Source organism: Chinchilla lanigera, unplaced genomic scaffold, assembly GCF_000276665.1.
Source record: "Chinchilla lanigera isolate Chin_1 unplaced genomic scaffold, ChiLan1.0 scaffold00128, whole genome shotgun sequence".
Classification (NCBI taxonomy): Eukaryota; Metazoa; Chordata; class Mammalia; order Rodentia; family Chinchillidae; genus Chinchilla; species Chinchilla lanigera.
In genome coordinates, this window is record NW_004955529.1 from 3,462,805 (window position 1) to 3,486,590 (window position 23,786).

Genomic DNA, 23,786 nt, shown 5'->3' on the forward strand with positions numbered 1-23,786 from the left:
TTTTAAGTTTAGCAAGGTTTACTAGTGTAGATCACAAAAACATTGCAATACTTGAGTAGAAGTACTAAGGAGAACTATCTTGTCATTTGATCTTTTTTGTTTTTGTTTTGTAATTTGTACTTAAAGCATAGCAATTTCATTTTTATTATCATAAATAGCAATAATATTTGTTTTCTATATCTATTAAGAAGCATAATTTCCATGTAAAGCAGTTACATGTTAATTCCTTAGAATAAATTAATTTTCTTGAACAGAAATTTTGCTTTTGTTCTTCTCGTATGAATTTTTTAAAATGTGCTTTGTCTTTAGGTCCCAATGTAATTGAGTCCAAAATACTTTGGTGGCAAATAGTCATAATGTAAATGTAGGATGACATATAACTGAATTGTCAGTGTAGTTCCCGTTTTGTTAAATATATGTGATAAATAGAAGAAATGACTAGAATGAATAAACTAAGATGTTTACATTCATGATTAGTTTGTAGAATTGTAAGTGGTTTTTATATATTTTCTAAAATTTGTACAGTGAAAATTCACTTTTATAAAAAGATGTAAATAAAAAATATAAAATCTCATGTAGTTTCAAACAATGGAAAAATATTCAATCATATGTAAATACCTATTATTTGCTGGTTTTAAAGAGAGTTTTGTAATCATCCTCATTCAATTTTATAAAATCAAAGAAATTCTTTATCTTAAGTCATTGTATTGCAGATCTGAAAAAGACGTGGGCCTTTTGAAGTTCATGTTTGTATGTAAGTTTTTCCCCTTGCAATACTCCTGAAAATTTATCCAATAAGAAATACTGCTTGATATGCCATATGAAACTGACCCTCGGCCAGCTGTATTTTGTTCCCTATTAGTTAGATAATATGAAGACTTTTAATTGCTATAAAGCTTTGATAAAGAAAGTATAGACATATTCTACTGAAATTAAACAGGTTCAACTAGTGTTAAACAGAGGCAAGAAAATTTAGATGCAAAATCATCACATATGGAAAAAGCTATTGTAAAAATGCCCTTTTTGTTTACACCATGACAATTTATTTGCTGATTCTACCATTTAATTTTTCTATTGAAGAAATGTCTGTTGCCTATTGCAGAATATTAATATTATTTCTTTGATGTCAGTGTAGTTCTTTGTTAAATAACATCAATTAAAGATTGCATACTTATCACCTTGGAAGTCAACCAAATTTTCACTTGAGCACTCGAAGTTCTACCTTCTTTAACAGCCAGCACCTCACTATTCTCTGCACATCTCTTTATCAAAACATTTTTGGAAGAAACTAATTCATCCTAAAATTTAAACCTACAATGACAAGAGCTGAAAATAGAAATATTAAAATAAAGAAAAAACTATTAGTTGGAAATTATTTATTGCATCTATAAAAGTTTAAATAAAAATCCTACAAAAATTCATGTTACAATCTGATGTGGTTTTAAGGTAATAGTACGCTTCAGAGGTAGTACAAGTAAAATGGGATGAAGGATTCCCAAAAGGAATTATGTACTTAGTAAGTTAATGCAAAGTAAAATTTCAATATGAAGCCATATATACTTAATATATCATTTAATGGAACAATCATAATAATATTTGCATGAAAATATCACCAAAGTGAATACATTCTCTTTCACCCCTTAGCAAGCCTGCTTTTAATAAAGGCTTGTATAAAGCAATGGTATGTATGTTGAGTGTGGGTTCACATGTTAGTAGGCTCTTCCATTACAACATTACATAGCACAGATTGGTGAAGGGCATGATACGGTGCTGTCTGCCAAGGATAACATCAACTTCAAAGGGAAAATTGTCCATAATTTAGTTAAAAGGGCACTCATAACTCCATGAAATGATAACCTATCACAATTTTACATTTTTCATATTTGAATTCAAATCTAGTACATCAAAAACGGTCAATATTCCTGTTATACTATTACTGCAATGTGGAGGAAGGATAGTAGTCAAAATTTTCACAATTTCTCTTAAAAGTGATCACAAATGGTTTAGCTGAGATGAGGAAACTCTGATGGATATGGGATGAAGTTCCCTGTGTCAAAAAAAAATGACAAAGTCAGTTGCAGAGCCAAGAATTCTTTTTGCTTGTTTTTGTTGTTTTGAGACAGTCTCCCTGTGTAATTCAGGCTGGCCTAGAGTTTGTACCAGCCCTTCTGCCTTAGCCTCTGAAGTGCTGCAATTACAGGCTTGCAACACCATGCCTGACTCCACAGAGTTCTTTTAAATCCTACAAACATATAAACCTGCTGAATACTACACGGCCTCAACAGAAATGTTTCTTTCTTTAGAGAAATGGCCTCTTGGACATATTTTGAGGTCTCAATATTATAGAGCACAGGAAGTGATTTGACCTCAGTCTTTTCTTCTCCAACAATAATAGAGTTCTAATGTAAAATGGCAATACAAAAGTTCTGCTACTGATAAAAACCATACCCAATTTCTATGAAGAGACCTATTTTCTTTCAATATTTTTTGCATATGTTAATTTTCCTATTCTTTAGGGAAACTACAATTCTCAATTTTGTTACTAATTTTAGCCTGCTGAAATGAATAAGGTTGTTTCTCTTTCTACAAATTTTGGAAAGTCAAACACTCTTAATATATATTTCCTATTTAGAAATTGTATGTTTATGCTAATCTTAAAGCAGACATTCAAATTTAGTCCACAGAAAAAAAGTTTTTTCCCCGCATTGGTTTCTGTCTCTTTGAGAGATGCTTCAGATAAACTTTTTTGATTTCATTGAAGCCCTGAAAGAAAAACACAAACTGATTTTTACCTTTTGGCATGAAAATGTTCATAATAATGATAATAATATGCTGCTTTTCCTGATCAAATATATCACAAAAGTAATTCTTATATATATATGTATATATATACATATATATATGAAATCATATTCTATTCATAATATGTATTCTTCTTTCATGTTCTCCTATCTTAAATTTTTAAAGTGTTGGGCATTAATCCCATGGAGTTGCAGGTGCTAAGTAAACGTTCTGCCACTGAGCTACAACACCTGCCCCATACTAACTTTTTTAAATACTTAAAGTTGACCTGTGTTTCAAAACCATGGTGCATAATTTCACTCTGCCAATTGTGATAATTTTCTTAATAAAACTATTTCATTTGGTTCCTGCTGCAGAACAGCCATAATTCATTTTAGATGTGTTTTATTTCTAGTGATGGTAAAAAATATTTTTGCTGTTGAAACACAAATGCCAAAATAAAAGGAGTCCTAAGTATACTATTATGATTCATTTAGTTTATATTCTAATGTAATTTTAACCTAGTGTGAGGGAATCATCCATGCTTCCTCCCAAAATTGTAAAACGAGAGGCTTTTGGGAATCACATCTAGCAGAATACTTAAATCAATTAGAATTTTTACTTAAATGTTTCATTAATATTTTTGACAAAGTTAAAAAGAAATAACTCCTTTTGAAGTGTACAGCTTGCTCAGAAGTCCAGCACAGTGCCTTCCATATAGCAGGAATTCAACAAATATTATTGAGTCAGTGTCTAGTTTCTAAAAGGTGAAAGATAAATTCGTAGTGTTAAACTATGTATTAAAGACTGCCCTACCTGTACTTTACCATGAGAACTAACTAAGAAGGGGCTTAAACTGAAACAAGAAATTTGAGTTAAAAAATAAACTTAGTAAGTAGGAAGGAGACCCTACGAGACATACAAAATCCTGAAATTTGTATATATTACTGAAGAAATAGCTTCTAATTTGCTGTCTTTATTCAGAACTCTATATCATGAAGAAATTGGTGTGAATGAGAAATTTGAATTTAATACTTCAAGTTCTGTTTCACTGTGCTCATTTCTTAAAAATGGAATTTGAATTTCCAGCAAGGAATACTAAACACGGAAAAGAACTGTATGGTTCTCAGCTAAAAGGGAGCATACTTGTGTACTAAGGTACTTCTGGCAACAGAGTAATCATAGAAGTAGTATGGCATCAATATAAAATCAAGCAAAATATAAGACCACCAATAAGCATGATCTATGATATTTGTATAGAATGGAGGGACATTATGTGGCTAAAGACATTCTGGATTGCCTTTCATTAATTTGTATTAATTCCATGATCGGAATTGGCTCTAATTAAAAATTTTTACATATTTGAAGTAGAAAGTTGATAACTAAAATGTGCCATCTAATTATTTATCAGTCTTTTACAGAAGTATAGGTAGTAGTTTAATCATGCAACACAATTCAACACTGCCAAGTCACAGATATACAACACTATGAGGGTACAAAGAAATTGGCATTTTCTTTAATATGTGTATTGGAAATGCCACCCGTTACCCTGGAAGGAAGATCTGCAAAGAAATGTCTACAGTGTGTTGCCATCTAATCATAGTAATAGAACAACCTGTACTATGTCCATTTTAGGTGTGTACTCATAGAATAGTATTCAGGAAATTCAGAGGACTCATTTACAACCAAAGTAGCAAGATTCTTTTTGGATATTATCCTTGGCTGATGGCTCTGTACGGGCTTCACATGAAAATGGGTTAAATTTTGTGGCATAGCTCAGTGACTAGATTTTAAAATAAATCTCAGTGGCTTACCTTGACTTCTTGTTTCATAAAATGTTAGAACTGAAAAAAACATTTCGAAGATGGTGATATACTTGAAATATTTGTGCAATATTTAATCTAGCTCATGTACAAAAATTTACCAGTAGAATTTAAAGCTTACCTATATTTGTCTTTTGTAGCATGAAGAATTCTTGGTAAGACTAATATTTTACAATATTTTCTGTCTGTACACATAGCCATTTAACTTTATGTTGGTAAATTAATTTTTCTTAGTATTTTCCCCCTTCTCACAGATATTTGGATTAGATAAAAGATTACAAACAATATACAATTGCATACTAGTCATTACTTCAATTTTCAATCATTAGTTTAAATCATAATAATAGTATAATAGAGTCATTTTTCTTAGGGGTTGAAAAATAAATCCCATGATTTATCCAGATTAAATAGTTTTTCTAAAGTTTTGTTTTTCATTTTTAGTTCACTTTCCTGAGTAACAATGTATATGGATGATAGGAAAAAGAGAGGAAGAAAGATGTAATTGCTACAAAAACAAGACAAATCAAGCTTTAGTAGCTTGATAAATAATGTTGAAATATATTTATTTTTGTGTCCCTGGTTAAAGCTATTACTAAATATTTTATAAAATCAAGCAAATGTATTTCAGAAATTAGATATAATAAATTTCATAGCTGAGTTGCTCAAAATTAAATACAAATTTTTCCAGAGTACCATTAGTATGGAAAAAATCTCTCAGTTTTAAAATTTCAAAAGCATTTTTTGCATTGTAGCCATTACATGTGGTCCAGCCTTCAGAAGAATATCTTTGTTCCAATAATATGATTTTTCAACTGAAGAATATTGGGGTAACAGAATGCAGTTATCTTAAAATGCACACCTGTTAAGCAGTAAAAATTCTGCATCATATATCTCCCCTCAAATCATAAACTGTCTGATGCATTCTTCTCTGATAAAGAAGACACACTGAATGAGGTATCATCAGGCTCCGGTGAAGCATGGTTGAAGTCCATCTCTTCTAATTCAGGAGGTAATTCTGACAGCAGTGCCTGATTCAGAAAAATCATTTGGGGGGAATTAGTATGTGGATAGAGAGTTTTTTTCCAATTTATTTTAAAATTTTATTTACTTGCAGGTCTCTCATTTTGATTTATTTACATAGATTTAAATAAATATTTCTCTTTCAGTATCTAATGCAATGGCTTCATTAAAATAAAAGTTCTTCATAAATTATTAAGAAAGAAACCAAATACTAGATACAGACAGTATGAACTGTGTAGAATAGAACTCTGTATGAAAGAGAAAATCATAGGGAAATGTTCAAGTATTCTGAACCAAGTACTTTAAAGTGTTTGATTTAATTGATTTTTTAACTAGTTCTGAATGTTCACTGATCATTGCTAAAGAGATTGAAAATCCTATCCTTTATTAAAATATCTATGCCTAATTGTACTATACTTTTGAGAAAACCATATTCCACAAACATTTATTTTTGTCTTCACTGGGAGAATGAATTTATCAATTAAAATAGAATTTTAGCTAGTCTAATGTAGACTAAACTGTAACAACTTGAAAAGACCAAGTAATCTTCCTCCTTTCTTTGGCCACATCTACAGATAGCCAAGTACCCACTAGGGCCAGCTGAATCAAAGAATGGAGCTGTTGTAATGATGTACCTGGACAGCTTTACATTTCTCAGCTGGAGTGATGAGGAGAGGCCAAGAATCATGGCCTAATTGATTCACTTGTGGTTGCATACCATGCATCTATACTAGGGAAATACATGATTAATTAAGTTTTATGTTTCTGTCAGTTATGATGTCCATTTGACCATAAGAAACTAGAAGTAAATGATTGATTTGCAGCTCAGTACTACAAATAATATGCATAGCTGGTGATTTTTAGGCAGCATATTACTTGTAGCATGAGCTTTGGGTACAGTTGTAAACAACGGCTGAGGGAACAGGAAAAAGTAAAAATTTACCATCACCTAATTGAGGAAAAGAAATCAAGGGCATATTGGAAAGTGCATTAAAGTCCACTGTTGCAAAATGAAAGTATTTTCCAATTCTCTTTATTAAAATAAGTAAGAGCTACAAGCCCTATATATTTTGCCTTTGGAGCATATAGGACAGATTAAAACTTGTTATTTTTCTCAGACTGTGTTAGGAAAAACTAACTCCTACCAAGAAAAAAGCTATGATTTATTTTATGTCATTAAAATGTCCATGACCTTCTTGCCAAAATGTACAGTTTTGACATAATAGTTACCTAAAGATACTTCACGCTTTCTAAGGCGCTGGGTTGGCATAATAGTATATAGAGTTGTTTTTATTCTAGAGCACTGGTTACCACTAACTAAGTCTAAGTGTAAAGGAGACTTTGCTGACTCTGGTTGGTGAGAGTGTGAATAATATATCAGTGAATTTACTTCAATACACAATTTTGAGGACACGATATTAAAGAAGGAAAAGTGTTCAAACAATCACTCACTGAACATGTACCTAGCATCCTGGAAAGTCAACGATATTCAACATTTTAGTGGGGAGATCTGAAAATCAGCAAAGTGCTATTATTTACTTCTTTCTCATTGCATTACATATAGTTGATTTACTAAAAGGAGTGTAGTAAAAATGTAATAAGTTTAAAATCTGGGGCAGTGTATGGTACTATTAATGCATGAAGTCCCTTTTAAAATTCTTTCAATAACTTTCTGGATTGTCAAATTGGCACACTGAAAAGAATCATTAGATTATGCCAATTTTTGAGACTGCTTTTTCACAGAGATCAAAGTAGACACAATTAGCTTTCCTTATTATAGGTTCCTAATTAATAAAATACATTTTTAGAATTTAACCAAGTGCTATTCTTCTCAAGAGATTGTTAAAGCTTTCCTCAAACAGTTGATCAATCTTTATAATACTTGTTCTAGGCCTTAAATTGTGAATGCCAAGTTATGTAATGTGAATCATTCTTGTCCTCCTTGCAAAGTGAAGAAATTAAATTTTAACAAAGCAATTGATCTTTCTAGGATCACATAGTAAACTATGATTAGGAGAGGACAGACCAAAACTTGTGACTTAAAACAATGATGGTGACACTATTTTTATTTTACAATGGCTATTAATTAAACAAACATGTTTGGGTAATCTAATATTTCAGTCAGAGGGTAACATATATTTTGAAAACCCAGATTTCTTCATTGGACCAAAATATTCTGTTCCTGCTCTAAGAATAAGACATAAACCAAACTAATTTGAAGATAATGATAATAGTATATTAACTATTGTTGTTCTCTTAGTATTTTGCTATGAAATTTTGTTTTTTAATAAAATAATAAAAAAAGAAGAAAAATATTATGTGGAGCACTAGTTTCATTCAAATTATCCCAAACAAGATTAATTGCAAAACATTGAGGACTTTTTTATTTCTTTGAATTTGTTTTGTCTTTTTGAGACAGGATCTTGCTATACAGTTCAGGCTGGCCTTGAGCTCACTTTGTAACCCAGGCTGTTCTTGAACTTGCCTTAGCCTCCCAAGTGCTGGGATTAGAGGTGTGCGACACCACACCAGGTTTCTTTGATTTTTTGAGGCAGAATCTTGCTATTTAGTTCAGGTTGACCTTAAACTTACTATGTAGCCCAATTTGGCTTTGAACTCACAGTGATCCCCCTGCCTCAGCCTCCTGAGTGTTGTGTTTACTGGCATGTGCCACCACACCCTGCCCTAAAAATATGATGGTTGTTTTTTATTTGTTAGGATAAAAATTAATCATTTACAGAAATAAACTGCTAAATTTTTTTGTAGTAAAAGTCAGTAAGAGATAACCTAGATTAGTTCTGGAGAATACTAGTGTTGTCTTGTATATTTTGAGATCCATTATAACCAATCTGAATTATGAAAATCATTGAAATCAGTTCCTGCTTTGGTGCTGATTATCTAGGATATGATATTTAATACAATTTTTTATGATTTTATCTTTCATCAATATTTTTGTCTACATGTTAATTTATTAGAATTTTCAGAGGAAAAAATAGGAAAGGAGAAAAAACACATTGGTTACTTTTATTATTTGTTAGTTGTCACTGCAAACGAAAAGCCAAGGAGCAGTTAGAATTGGGAAATAAAATGGGGTCCACATGTTGATCCTCAATGAGAAACAGACATAACTGCTAGACAACTGGACATACAACTGAATTCAAAATGGGATGTGTTGAGACCAATTCTACATGTGAAATTAGTCCCATGGTTGGTACTATTATTTTACAGTTATTTAAAGTTTACAATAATCATGCTCAAGATCTCCGCTGTTATTCATTTAAAAATCTGTATTATAAGTTTCTAAAAAATACATTTTCAGTACATCATGGTCTATAACTCAGTAAAGGAAAATGCTTAAATAAAGAGCCACAGGTAATTGAAGGCTACTGTCTTGAGATACCTGTGTAAGTATAGGGCTAAGGAAATAAAATTCATGAAACTGGACATATAATACTCATGATTTGTTCTTCATATGTAAATTCTTTCAGTTTAAACATATTAGTACATATTCAAAGATGTTTTTCTTCAGGAAGAGGGCTAAGTATGTAATGTTAAGAATCTAATTCAGGGCCCCCAACTCCAAGTCTGTGCAAAAATACTGGTCTCTTGTCTGTGAGGAACCAGGCCACAAAGCAAAAGGTGATGGGCAGGTGAGCAAGCAAACCTTCAGCCCCTCCCCATCACTCCTCATTACTGCCTGAGCTCTGCCTTCTGTCAGACCAGCAGTAGTATTAGATTATCATAAAAGCATGAATCGTACTGTGTACTGCACATATAAGCGATCTCGGTTGTTTGCGCCTTATGATAATCGAATGCCTCTATATCTGAGGTGGAACTGAGGCAGTGGTGCTAGAGCTGGGGAATGCAACTATCATGTGTAACAGACATATACAAATTAGAAAAGAAATTAATGCCCCAGTCCATGGAAAATTTGTCGTCCACAAAACCAGCCCCTGGTGTCAAAAAGGTTGCTCCTCAAATCTTTTTCCCTTGGAGATATTTGGGACAGGCTATGCATGTGTGGTCTTGTTTGGGTGTAAGAGGTGAATTTTTATGCTTCTTATATTTCTTACTGGATAAAAACCTCTAACACTCCTTCCTAAATGGGCACATGTGTGTCAGACTACTAATATGGAAATTCTCTGATAAAGAATCAGCATGGTATTACACAACTGAGAGGCAAATTTGGTATCATTTAGAGTTAAATATAATGTTTAATATAATACTATCATTATTTTTAAACTTATTTTCCATCTTGTAGATTTTATATAAAATATGAGACAGAAAATATAATTTGGAGGAATTTATGAATGAAAATTCATAGCAACAAACCAGACATTTCTTCTTTGGATTGGAAGATTCAAACACTTGAGAAAAGTAAGTTACATTTCATGGTCACAAAGCAGTTCACAAAGTAGCTCCATATTTTTTCAGTGATGAGCAACACATGATAGAATAAAAGATGCCTAAACATTTGTGAATTTTAGTAAGGGCTGACGGGTGACTAAGATCCAGAAGAAGCCAAATAAAAGCCTGATCTTTTACATTAACAAAATGTTCCTACAATGTTAAGGCAGCCTTTTCTCTACAAACATTTTGGGTACTTTCTTTAAAAGTTATTTTGGAATTAGTTCTTCCCTACTTAAAGTCTCTCCTGGAGTTAATAAAACATGATCAGCTATTTTTATTTTCAAATATAGCAACATAAAAATAATTCTGAGCACCTATCTCAAGAACACTGTTTGGGCCTGGGGAGATAACTCAGTAGCACAAGTGCCTGCCTGGCAAGCACAAGGTCCTGAGTTCGATCCCTGGTACCGCCAAAAAAAAAAAAAAAAAAATTAAGAACACTTTAAAAATAGCCTTAAAGTAACAACAATTCCTCTGCGGCAAGCAGAAATGAAGTATAAAAATTAAAAAAAATGAGGAACTGAGGCACAGCATGCTATTTTTCAGCATGATACATTGTAGTTTCCTAGTTTCTTCTGGAACCCACCTGTTGCTGTTCCTTATCATCAGCTTTTATAGCTAATATCAAGCTTCTAACGAAAGTTTGAAGTTTAAAATACTTTTGCTTCTGAATCTCTAGTTCATTTTCAATGAATCTGAATTCTTCATTCTAAAGAAGAAAACATTGAACAATGAAATTACCATATGTAAATTTAGGATGGTACATGTTTCATACACAATAAAAGTTTAAAAAACAATTAAATAGAGGAAAAATAAAGAAACTATCATTTTCGCACAAAGGAATACATATAAATCACAGAAGAGAATTATACTGTTAAGTCAAACCTGCTGTTTTAAATAAAACATCAACACAGAATGTTGGTTAGGTAAAATATCAAATCAAATAAATTCCAGTTAAAAAAGAAACAGTTTTCTTCTTGGAAAGATCCTATATGGCACCTAATCAATGTTTGGTTTAGGATTAATAGTAGAGGAAAATTAAATCCTAAAGTAATAGTAGATACACCAATGCGGAGCACATCATTTAGAAAGCCAGATACTGATCATTTAAAAGTTTATTTTGTGTCAAGGAATGATTGAAATTACCAAACTTATTAGTTTGCTGATCTCCCTATCATTAGGAAAATCTGTTATTTAGAAGGTATCTCCAAGTGTACCACTAATAGCAGTCATCAGTATTTTTGCTACCTTTGTAGCAACAAAACACTGGACTATGCCTTAGGAGTATTACAGTGTTAGGTCTCCTGATAACTATGTAAACTTGGGTAAACCAATTACCTTTTCTATAACTATGTTTACTCATCAGTAGAACGGATGTTACATGGGTAAGCCAAAGTTTAAAGTTTAGCTCTGGGTGATATAGGGGACAAAAAGATAATAAACATAAGAGCATTCTGAGTAGATTTACTTTTAAAGTTACAATAATCAAAAATATAGTGTAGATATAAGGGTAGACATATAGACAAATGGAATAGAATAGAGAGCCCTGAAATGGACCCACACATGTATGTGTACTTGGATTTTGCAAAGGTACTAGGGTGAGATAATGGGCCAAGAAAGTAGAGATTTTTGAACAAACAATGGTTGGACAATGTAAATGCACATGCAAATAATAGTTGATCAACCCTTACTGCACACATCATAGAAAAAGTTTAATAACAAATGGTATCTATACCTAAATATTTAAGAACATAAAACTTCTGCAGAAAAATAGAAAGAAATCTCTGTGACCTTGCATGAGATAACACTTTTAAATGCAGCACAGAAAGCATGAAATTCTAAAAGAAGACTTCATAAAAATGTTTGTCTCTACAAAAATTTACTATAAAGGACATGAAAACATAAGCTACATGTCAGGGTAAAATATTTGAAAATCACACATCTAAAAATGTACAGTGGGTTCTTGATTTATGAATTCAATTTGTTCCCGAGGGCTGTTTGTAACTCAGGTTGTCAAAGGAAGTCTCAGCGATTCTACACAGCCTTCAAAGTTGCTTTCCTGTATATAAGGGGATCTCAATGTCCTTAAAGAGATATTGCCCCAAGATTTCTCAAATCCCCATACAGGAAAGGATGTGGAATGCTCCTTCTAGAACTCTATCAAAATTAATTCTGTATTTGAGATTATCTGGAAGTACAAGTACCTGGTATTTGGGTCATAACTGCAGACTTTGGTCATAAGTTAAAACAAAAATTCTAGTCATAACCCAAGTAGTTTCTAGGTCAGGCTGGTCATAACTTGAGAGCCCACTGTACTTGTTCTACAAAAGATAAAGTACTCTCACCACCAATTATAGAATCAGCAGCAGTCTAAAAAACAGGGATAATACTTAAAGACACACTTCTTCTGAGAAACCACATAAGTGACCAATAATCATGTGAAGAAATATTCAATGTGATTTTCCATTAAGGAAATAGAAATTAAAATCACATTGATATACTACTAATAATATAGTAAAAAAGCTAAAGAAATTGATAATTCCAAGTATTGGTGAGAATATGGAACAGTTAATATTTCATACATTGCTGGTAGAATTATAAAATGGTACAGACATTGTGAAAAATTTGGCAATTTCTTATGTAAGTCAACATACTCTTTCTCACCCACTCATCCCACTCCTAAGGATTTATGCAAGGGAAATGAAAACATATATTAAAATAATCATACATAAATTTTTTCATTTTAAAAATAAAAGGAGGAAAACATTAACAGACAGACAACCTTTTACAAAACAGCAAAAGAACAATACAGACAATACAGAGTTACAAAGTGGTAGGAAATTAATAATGCTTGTTGTATTACATACTGATATCTTTAAAATGATTTCTCATGAAAACAGATAGAGACATGCAATACTGATCAATCAAGGACTCATTAACAGTTTCTTTCAGCAAAGAAACAGAAGACAGTAGAACAGCCATGTTAACTATCCTGTATATACATACATACAAAATCTCTCCTTTCCCTTCTCTTTTCCCATATCCCAGTTGCCCTTTACCCTTGAGTGTTTTCCTATCGTTTCACAGTGTCCATCATACCTCCGAGTTTCAATTAACTCTTTCATGTTTTACACTAGTGAGACAATGCGGTGCTTGCACATGCAGGTCTGATGCATTTCACTTATGAGTATGGTCTCTAGTTGTGACCGTTTATCCATAAAAGCCTTGAGTTTATCTTTCTTTATAGCTGAGTAATATTCCATTATATAAAAGTACCATAATTTTCTTATCCAATCCTCAGTGGATGGACATTTGGGTTGGTTCCACATTTTAGCAATTACAAATTGTGCTTCAATGAACATAGGTGCACATACATCACTGTGATATGATGTTTTTAGATCTTCTGGGAAAATACCCAGCAGCGGGATAGCTGGGTTGAATGGGACCTCTAGACCTAGTTTTCTGAGGAATCTCCAAACTGATTTCCACAGTGGTTTCACCAGCCTACATTCCCACCAGCAGTGGAGAAGGGTTCCTATTTCTCCACAGCCTTGCCAGCATTTGTTCTTGGTTGATTTCTTAATGCTAGCCATTCTTACTGGGGTAAGGTGGAATCTCAATGTTGTTTTAATTTTCATTTCTCGAATGACTAATGATGTTGAACATTTTCTCATGTATTTATTTCCCATTTGTATTTCTTTATCTGAGAAGTGTGTATTCATCTCAGCTGCCCATTTTTGGATTGGGTCTTTGCATTTGGGGGTGCTGATACTTTTTAATTCTTTATATGTTCTAGATAGCCCTTTGTGTCAGGGACAATCAGCTAAACTTTTTTCCAAGTTTGTGGGTTTCTTTTTACTTTGCTGGTGATTTCTTTAGATGTGCAGAAACTTTTCAGTACGACGAGATACCACTTGTTCATTCTTTCAAGTGTTTCACTTGCAGTTTTGTTTTTATTCATGAACTCTCTGCCTACCCCTATGTCTTCGAGGTTTTTACCTACTTTCTCTTCCAATAGATTTAGTGTTTCTGGTTTAATATTGAGATCTGTGAAGCATTTTCACTTGAGTTTGGTGCATGGTGATAGGCTTGGGTCTATTTTCAGTCTTTGGCAGGTAGCAAGCCCATTTTTCCAGCACCATTTATTAAAGAGGCTATCATTCTTCCAGTGAGTTTGTTTGGCCCCTTTATCAAAGATTAGGTGTTTGAGTGTGGTTTTGGTTGTGGCTGTTTCTTCCAGTGTGTTCCATTGATCCTCAGGTCTGTTTTTTAGCCAGTACCAGGTTGATTTTACGATAGTAGCTTTGTAGTATAATTTCCGGTCAGGGATTCTGATTCCCCCTGACTTGTCTTTGTTGCCCAGGATTGCTTTTGCTATTCTGGGTCTCTTCTGGTTCTAGATGAATTTAAGGCATGTTTTCTCAATATACATATATATTTATAGCAGCTTTATTCATAATAACTCCAAATTAGAAAAGTTCCAAGTTTTCTTTAACAAGAATAAACAAATTATACTTTTTACAGAACTATGTCCATTTGTCAAAAGTCACCTACTTATACAGCTAAAGCAGTAATTTCTAATGCATGTTAATTATACATCAGTAAACCTGATTAAAACACAATATATATAGTTGGTATTGTGACATGTGCCTGTAGTTCCTGCTACATGAGAGGCTGAGGCCATGCAACTTCTATTTTGAGTCCAGCCTGAGCAACACAATGAGATATTGTCACTTATAAGAGAAATAAGGGGACTGACAGTGTAGCTCAGTGTATGAACTGTGTACCCTAGTTGGATTGGATTATTAGCACTTTATGAATCAAAAACTATAAACAAAAAAGAACAAAAATATTTTAAAGCAGAAAATCCAAACCAAAACCAAACGGAACAAAAAATTCCCTCCTATATTTTTCCTTTCTCATTAAAGGGCATGTCCTTTCACCATCATCATCATGCTACTCTCTACCTCTTTGAGTTCAGTTATTTAGATTGTACATATAACTGATAATATGCAATGTGGTTCTTGTGTTTCTGCCAGACTTATTTCACATAATCCCCTATGTCATTCACATTTTCAAAAGTGATAAAAGTTTTAAAAGCTAAATAGTGTAAGTGGTGTAGATAGTAAACAATAATGTACATTTAAAAATAACCAACGGAGAAAATTTAGAGTGCTACTGCCACAAAGGTAAGTTTATGAGGTAAAGGCTATATTTTAATTGTACCATAGTGTAATTTTGAATAATAACAGCACTATCTACCTCATGAATATGTGCAGCAATAATCTGTCAGTGTACAATTAAAAATAAATGTGATAGTTAATTGATTATGCAGCAGAAAATTTGCCTACACTTTGTTCATGTGCAAAGACATTACAGGAGACTGAGACTAAGAGGAGCAGAATAATTTGGTGAAAGAAATTTCAAGGCAGTCTAATGTTGGGGTGGTAATGTGACTACTGTTTTCTACCTATACCTTGAGAATCAAGAGCAAAGTGCCCAGCAGAATGATTTAAAGGTTCTGAGTTTGACCAGAAAGAAAGTTCTGATAAAGTTGTGGCCTGCAAAAATGGAGCAGAACTTGGTTGCTGAAAACACTAGCATTAAAAAGCAAAGTACTGTGGAACAGAACAATAGAAAAGATGGTCTAAAGATGTCAAAAGAACCAAAAAGACTCCACTCTTCAGAATTTTAAAATTGCAAAGGTGAAAGACTGCTTTGAGGAAAGAGCCCCAGAGTACCATGTTCCAGAATGGTGGTTGTTTCAGGAATTTTTTTCCTTAGGATTTTGTTCATAACACTCAGCAATCCAGTAGTTGACCCCTACAGCATAGGGAAGGAAGCCTAGTTTCTTTTCCAACTAGTGGCCAAGCTTGACATCATCCACATGGTGCTGGTGTTAGGCACATGCAGTATGTAAGAGCTGTGGGGACAGGAAGGCATTCATGCAAATTTCAGAAGAATGCCTTGTGCCCTTGAGAGGGAGGTTTTTTTTTGTTTTGTTTTTTGTTTTTTTGTTTTTGTTTTTTCTCCAGTACCGGGAACCGAACTCACGACCTTGCGCTTGCCAGGCAGGCGCTTTTGCCACTGAGCTAAATCCCCAGCCCCGAGAGGGAGGTTTTTAAAGCTGTGAGTACAAAGCTCAAAGTACAGTGGAGATCCCAGAAGGCTGGAAAAACTATGAATTTGTATTTTCTAAGGAAAGCCATAAGGAGTGACCAGAGCTAGCACAAGAAAGAGGACACAAGGGCTACAACAACCAGCAGCGCCATAGAGGGAGGGGCATCCAAGCTTTAGAGTTCATATCTTGCCACAGACTGCTAAAGATGCTTGGCATACTAATACAAAATGTAATGTTTGCCTGTTGGATTTCATTTTTCCTTTAGTCCTATTCTTTTCTATCTTCCTATTTCTTCCTTTTGGAAAGGGAATGTTTATCTTGTGCAATTATATATTGCATGTATTTAACTTTTTTTCATTTTTCCTGCTAAGTCTTTGGCTTAAATCTTGGAGGATAATTTGGACTTGGACTTTTCAGCGGTTTTCAGCAATGCTAAAACTGTATTGATTTTGGTAACCTTTAGAGATGGACTGAATGTATTTACCATAAAGGGATATAAATGAGTATTTGGGGTTTTGGGGGTAGAATGTTATGTTATATCAATATGTCTCCCCAAAGACTCATGCACTCATACTCTAGGAGGTGTCTGGATCATAGGTGTGCTATACTGTACCCTGTGTGTATAATATTGATTTAGTCCACCAATGTGTTTATTGGCAGGTATGACGTTGGGAGGTGAAGCCTGGTGGTAAAAGTAGTGGGTCACTGTGCATATGGTCTGGAAGGATATATTTGAAAGAATATATATATATATATATTGTTTTTTCTCCCCTCCATGCCCCTCTACAATACCTTGCCATGCTCTTTTGTCATACTGCCCTGCCTTGGAGGCAGTCAATTACTGACTGAAACCTCTACAAATTATGAGCCATAATAAACCTTTCCTGCATTAATTTAGGAGTGCTGGTATTGTTTCCAAGCAATGAAGAAAGTAACAAAGACATTGTTCCAAGATAAAAAAAAAAAAAAAATTAAAAAGGCGGGCAATATAACTCAGTGAAAATTCCCAAGATTCAATCCCCAGTACTGAAAAGAAGATCTTTCCTGATGATAATTGATTTTATATAAGTAGGTGCTTGTATAAAATTACTGCCAAAGATAATTTATTTTCTAACTCAGCAACTAATTACTGAGTATTTATTTTCAAAGCTTTCCAATTAGATAATATATACATAGTTTAGATAAATCTATGCCTTCAAGAATTTTATGATGAATATATCTAAGAAGCCATACCCAAAGAAGGGTCCCTCCCAACCAAGGACTGCTAGTATGTATAAGCAAATGCATAATAATAAATTTCTCTTACATTTCTAAATTGGCAAGTGTGCTTTTGTTTTAAATCAATACTCTAAAACCTTCAATGACAACTGCTAGGTGAAGTTTTATATACTCATAATTTAGAATTCAATGAATAGTGTTTACCAATGAGGTGAATTACCATATTTAAAGTAATTATCATAAAACTGTATATTCTATATAGGTACAGAGTTTTAACAATTAAAGAAAATATGTTTTTGTAGAGTGCTGACGCATTGTAAAGGGGAATCTTGCATGATACCACTACACCAGTGGTGCAATGCATTATAAAGGATCATACTAACGATGTAGTAAAAGATCATTTTTTTCTATATTTACCCAGATTTAAAACACTCAATTGCTGAAATGTTTTTTAGGACCACGTAAAAGTGCTCAACATTTTTGTACTGTGCTCAGAGCTTGGGTCACAGACAAAACCCTGCAGCTTGACATGCCCTGTGCAGGGGTAACTCCTGGGTGGTGTGCCTAGCTGTGCATACTAATCAACAAAGCTTTTTTTCCTCACAGGCTGACAGTTGAATAAATCATGGGAGGGGGTAGCTTGGGAGAACTACAATTGAGCTCAGACTGAAATATAAATGGGGCTGCGAGGATGTCATTCAGATTTGTATTTGCGTTTTGGGGACTACATGTTTTTTGGTAGTTGCTCTTTTTTTCTCCCTCTTTGCTTTTTCTCTTTTCCTCTCTTATCACTTCACCTTCCCTCTCTTCTTCTTCTCCTTCCACTTGGCATATTTATAAAAGGTTTCCATAAATGTACACAGAAGAATAAGAATTAACTAGTGTTTTCTTTTAAATAGTACCTTTCATGGTAGCCCTCTACAAAACTGTGTATAAATGATCCAATTATAAGCTAACTAGCAGAGTATTAACAGGTTCTGACATTCTCAGAGCTTCCTTCAATCTCTGAATACACTTTCCTCCCTATGTGTCCCTTTTCCCTCTCCTATAAATGCTGTCTCACACCTTGTCCATACTAGTCATTTACTCCACCACAAAAATAATTTCGAACAGAATAATCTCCTATTACTTATATGTTGATGTTTCTCTTCTCTCTTCTTCTTAATGACTTACCCTGCCTCCTTTTACTCTTCAGTGGTCCTTCCCCCTCCCAGTACATCCCAGAATTTTGTAAGAAGTATAGTAAGTCTGCATTGGATACTAAAAAAAGGGTGAAACTTTAAAAGATGGCTTCATGTACATGACTGAAGTATGGCTGTATCTGTTGACATTAATATACCTCCGAAGAATTACCATCTACCAACCCAAAGGTCAGGTCCAAATCTATTAAATTGAACAGGTTGAAGAGACAAATAAATACAAAAATTCAGAAAATGAAAAATCACATTACTATAAACCAGACACCAGCTAAAGAGATCTCTACACAATTAATAAAGTCTTTCTACTCTAATTGATTCTCAGCACTCAGAACAAAGAAGAAAGAAACTTGAAAAAAGCAAGGCACCAAAAGGACTCCCAAAGTTCTTAACCTCCAAAGCTGATCCCATTAACACTGATGGGGAGGAAACAAAAAACCCAAATGCCTGAAATATATGAATGATAAAGTAAAAAAAATAAATGAGCAGTACAAAAGAACTGAACAAGATGCCTGGTGAGCACAAAGATTATATAAATAAGCAGATAGTGGACTTAATAAACAAAATGATCTTTAAATTTAAGAAGACATAAATAAAATCTAATGAGCTAAACAAATAATTCAAAACTTGATGCCAGGCATGGTGGTGCACGCCTGTAATCCCAGCACTCGGGAGGCTGAGACAGGAGGATCCTTGTGAATTTGAGACCATCCTGGGCTACAAAGTGAGCTCAAGGCCAGCCTGAATTGCACAGTGAGACTCTGTTTCAAAGAGACCAAAAAAAAAAAAATACCCGAAAACCTTGAATGACCAGTTTGGTAACAAAAATAGAGTCCATAAAAAGGTACAAATAAAAATTCAGGAAATAAAGTATTATATATGTTGAAAATTTGGGCAGCAGAAGTGTACACTGTGATAAAAAAGTATTGAAGCTACAAGGTAGGACTGATGCAAGTTGCTCTGTTAAATAAATACAAAATAGTCAAAATTACGCTGTGCATATTATCTGATCATAATGTGATAAAACTAGAAATCAGTGCCAAACGAAGCCACAGAAAATATGTAAAACATGAAGTTTATAGAATAAACTCCTGAGTGATGAATGTATTAGGAAAAAAAATCCAGAAATACTAAAGAGTTTTTAGAATCTAATTATAATGACAGTACCACATATTAGAGTCTATGAGACACAATGAAGGCAGTCATAAGTGAAAAGTCCATAGCTGTGAAAACAGTGGAAACCCAAATAAAGGACATAATTGTGCATCTCAAGGTCTCAACTTTACAAGAAATATCCAAATGCAAATCAAGTACGAGGAAGGAAACTATAAACGTAAATGAAACTAATACAATTGATACTAGATTATTACTATAAAGAACAATTTATTTCAAGACCTGGTATTCAAAAGGATAAACAAAAAATTTGGCAAACTTACTGAAAGAATGAAAAAACCTACATAAATGAATTTGAAAATGAAAAATCATAACAGACACTGAAAAAATACAGAAATTTATTAACTACTTGAAAAACCTATACTCAAATAAATTGAAGAATCCAGGAGAAATGGATAGATTCCTAGACTTATATGAATTATCAAAACTGAACCAAGAAGACATGAATACATGGAACAGTCGAAAAATAGTTAATAAAATTATGGCAGTAATAAAATAATTACTAATAACCTTGTTTAGAGATTCTGTATCATTTTTATGTTATTTTGTTTATGCCTTTGTTTTTGTTATTTTGTTTTATTATTTTCTCTATAAAACTAATAAAGACAAAGAAAAAATATATGTATCTACAAGAATACCTGGGATAATTGTATTGCTGATGTCTGTTGGTTTATTGAAAGCAAAAGTTAAGGCTTAATTTTTTTTCTTAAGCAAGTTTGCATACTTACAACTGGTAATTGGAGCAACTAATTTGAATACAACAATATGTAACATAACAAGCATTGTTGAATTCCCAACATCTTGTTTAATGAAGCTCTGTTTCATTTCTAATTTTTTTTATTACTTGTTATTGTCTTTAACTGTTTGATCAATCTTGCATTCTTATGTCTGGCAATCTGAGCAACTTCACTGAAGATAACAATATGTAATATAACAAGCATTGTTAATTCTTATCATCTTTTTTGAAATCCTGTATCATTTTTATTTTTTTTTGTATCGTTTTGTTTTTGTCTTCATTGCTGTTACTTTGTTATTTTCTCTCCTTAAAATAAAAAAGTACAAGACCTAATAGATTCTACACTGAATTCTCTAAGAACTTTGAGGAAGAGCTAATGAAATACTCCTGAAACTCTTGGATGAATTTGAAAGGGGAAGAGTGCTTGCAAACTCATTCCCAGAAACCAGCATTAGCTGGATTCAAAAATCAGACAAGGACCCTAAAGGAAAACTATCAGCCAATGTCTTTAATGGACATAGATGCAGAAATCTTCAAAAGATAATGACAAACAAAATTGAACAAATCCTTTTTTTTTTTAACAAATCTTTAACAAGATCATACATCGTGACCAAGAAGCTTTATTTCAGGGATTCAAAGATGGTTCAATGTAGGCAAATCAGGAAATGTAACACATCACATAATCAGAGGCACGCATAAGAATCATATGCATATATCATTAGATGCAGGAAAAGCCTTTAACAAAATCCAACATTCATTTATGATAAAACTATGAAGAAAATAGTACAGAAGTATCTTACTGCAAATGGATAAAAGCCACTTATGACAAATCTGCTGCCAGCAGCATATTAAATTGGAAAAATTGGAAAGCTTTTTCTCTAAAACCAGAAAGAAGACAAGGATGGTCACTGTCACAACTTATGTCCAACATAGTACTCAAGCCTTAAGCAAAAACAATCAAGCAAGAGAAAAAAAATGAAAAGGGTTCATGTAGAAAACAAAGAAATCAAACAATATTTCCAGATGACATGATCATTTATTCAGAAGCACCGCAAAATGTAAAAATTGACTTATAAAACTAATAAAAGAATTTATCAAGGTAGGAGCTTATAATATCAACACAAAAAATCAATGGCATTGCTCTTCACCAATAGTGAGCCCATTGAGAAAGAAATCAGGAAAACAATACCATTCACAATAGCTTCAAAGAAAATTAAATAATTGAGAATTGTCCTAATGAAAGAAGTGAAAGACTTCTGTAATGAAAACTGTAGTGCTCTGTAAAAGGAGATTGAAGAGGACAGAAGAAAATGTAAAGATACCCACAGTTCTTGACAGGCAGAAACAATACTTTTAAAATGACCACACTAGCACAGATGATATATGGACTCAAATACCAATAACACTTCTCACAGAATTAGAAAAAAATTCTCAAATTTATACAGAATCAGAGGACAGCCACAATAACAAGAGCAATCCTAAGGAACAAGAACAAAGCAGTAGACATAATAAGTTCAGATTTCAAGACGCATTCCTAAGTTTCAGTGACAGAAGAAGCATGGCAATGGTATGATAACAGAGATGTCAATCAATAGAACAGAATAAACTATGCTTAAAGGCCTCTGGGAGATAAAGTCATAGGATCTTTGGCAAAGGGTAAATCATATACAGCGGAAGGAAAACAGACTCTTTAACAAATAGTGTTGGGCAGCTGGGTGTGGTAGCGCACGCCTGTAATCCCAGCACTCGGGAGGCTGAAGCAGGAGTATTGTTGGGAGTTCAACACCAGCCTGGGCTACAAAGTGAGTTCAAGGCCAGCCTGAACTGCATAGTGAGACCCTGTCTCAAAAAGACAAACAAAACATCCATAATAAAAATACCCTGATTTAAATAGTTATAAAAGGGACTTAGCTCAAAATGACAAAAGCCATATATGACAAACTAAGAGCCAACATAATATTGAATGTGGAAAAATGGAAAAGATTTCCTGAAAAATGAGGAACGAGAACAGGATGTCACTCTCACCACTATAGTCCAATAGACACTTGAAATTTTAGCCAGAACATTCAGGAACCTGATAGAAAGGACTATGATAAGGAAATAAGGCAAATTATTACTATTTAGACATAACACAATACATAGAAAATTTTAAAAACTCCATCAAAAGACTTTTATAACTGATAAACAAATTCAGCAAAGTGACAAAATACAAAATCAGCATGAAAACTGTAAAAGCTATTATATACAAATAATAAATCCACTGGGAATAAAATAAAGAAATTGATTTCATTCAATATGATTCCCCAAAATTTATATGCTTAGAAATTGCCCTAATCAAGGAGTGAAATATTTGTACAATGAAAATTGCAGTACACTGAAGAAAGAAATTATAGAAAGCATTATAAATTGAAAGACATTTATTGTTTATGGGTTGGGAGAACTAATACTGTAAAAATGGCCATATTAACTAACGGTACCCAAAATGTCAATGTAATACCTACTTATTAAATACCAAAAATAGTCTTCACAGAACTAGAAAAAAAAACCTGAATTTCATGTAGAATCAGAAAAATCCAGAGTAGCTAAAGCAGTTTTGAGGAAAAAGAACAATTTTAGTGGCATCATTATATTGGACTTTAAACTACACTAAGCAATAATAACAAAAACAACATGGCAATGGCACAAAAACAGAAATGTAGATAAATGGAATAGAAGACATAGAGATAATTGTATCTATAGGCATCTGATTTTTTACAAAAGTGCCAAAACATGCTAGAGAAAATAAAGTATCTAATAAATTGTGCTTGCAAAAGTGGAGATCTAAAAAGGGAAAATTTAAACTACACCTCTGTATTTTATGTTGCACTAAAATCAAATTAAAATACATCAAAGACTTGGGTATAAAATCAGAAACACTGAAACATATGGGAAACATATGAAACCATTGGCCCTGGGAAAGGCTTTAGAATGGAACTCTAAAAGCACAGAAAATAATGTCAAGAATTAAAATTTGGATGATATCATATTAAAAGTTTCTGCACTGTGAAGGAAACAGTGAACAAAGAGACAACCTACAACGCTGGGGAATATTTATGGTAGCTACTCTTCTGATAGTGAATAAATGTGTAAAATATATACATAGATTAAAATTTAATACCATAAATACTGAGCTCAGTAAAGGTAGCAAATGAACCAAAAAGGTACTTCTCAAAAGAAATCAAATGGCCAAATAGTACATTTTAAAAAGTTCAAAAACTCTTACATCAGAGAAATGCAAATTAAAAATACATTTAGATTCCATTCCATTC

At 33.1% G+C, this 23,786-nt stretch overlaps 1 protein-coding gene across 1 annotated transcript in view; it reads right to left on the minus strand.

Moving 5' to 3' along the window:
- Positions 1–5,327: 5,327 nt before the first annotated feature.
- Hdx (highly divergent homeobox) overlaps positions 5,328–23,786 on the minus strand; it is a 174,755-nt gene continuing 156,296 nt past the window's right edge. Inside the window, exons 9-10 of the mRNA XM_005410080.2 lie at positions 10,621–10,743; positions 5,328–5,632 (exon numbers count right to left, since the gene is read on the minus strand). Coding sequence (XP_005410137.1) covers positions 5,507–5,632; positions 10,621–10,743 — 249 coding nt within the window. The 3' untranslated portion in view covers positions 5,328–5,506. The remainder of the gene's footprint in view (positions 5,633–10,620; positions 10,744–23,786) is intronic.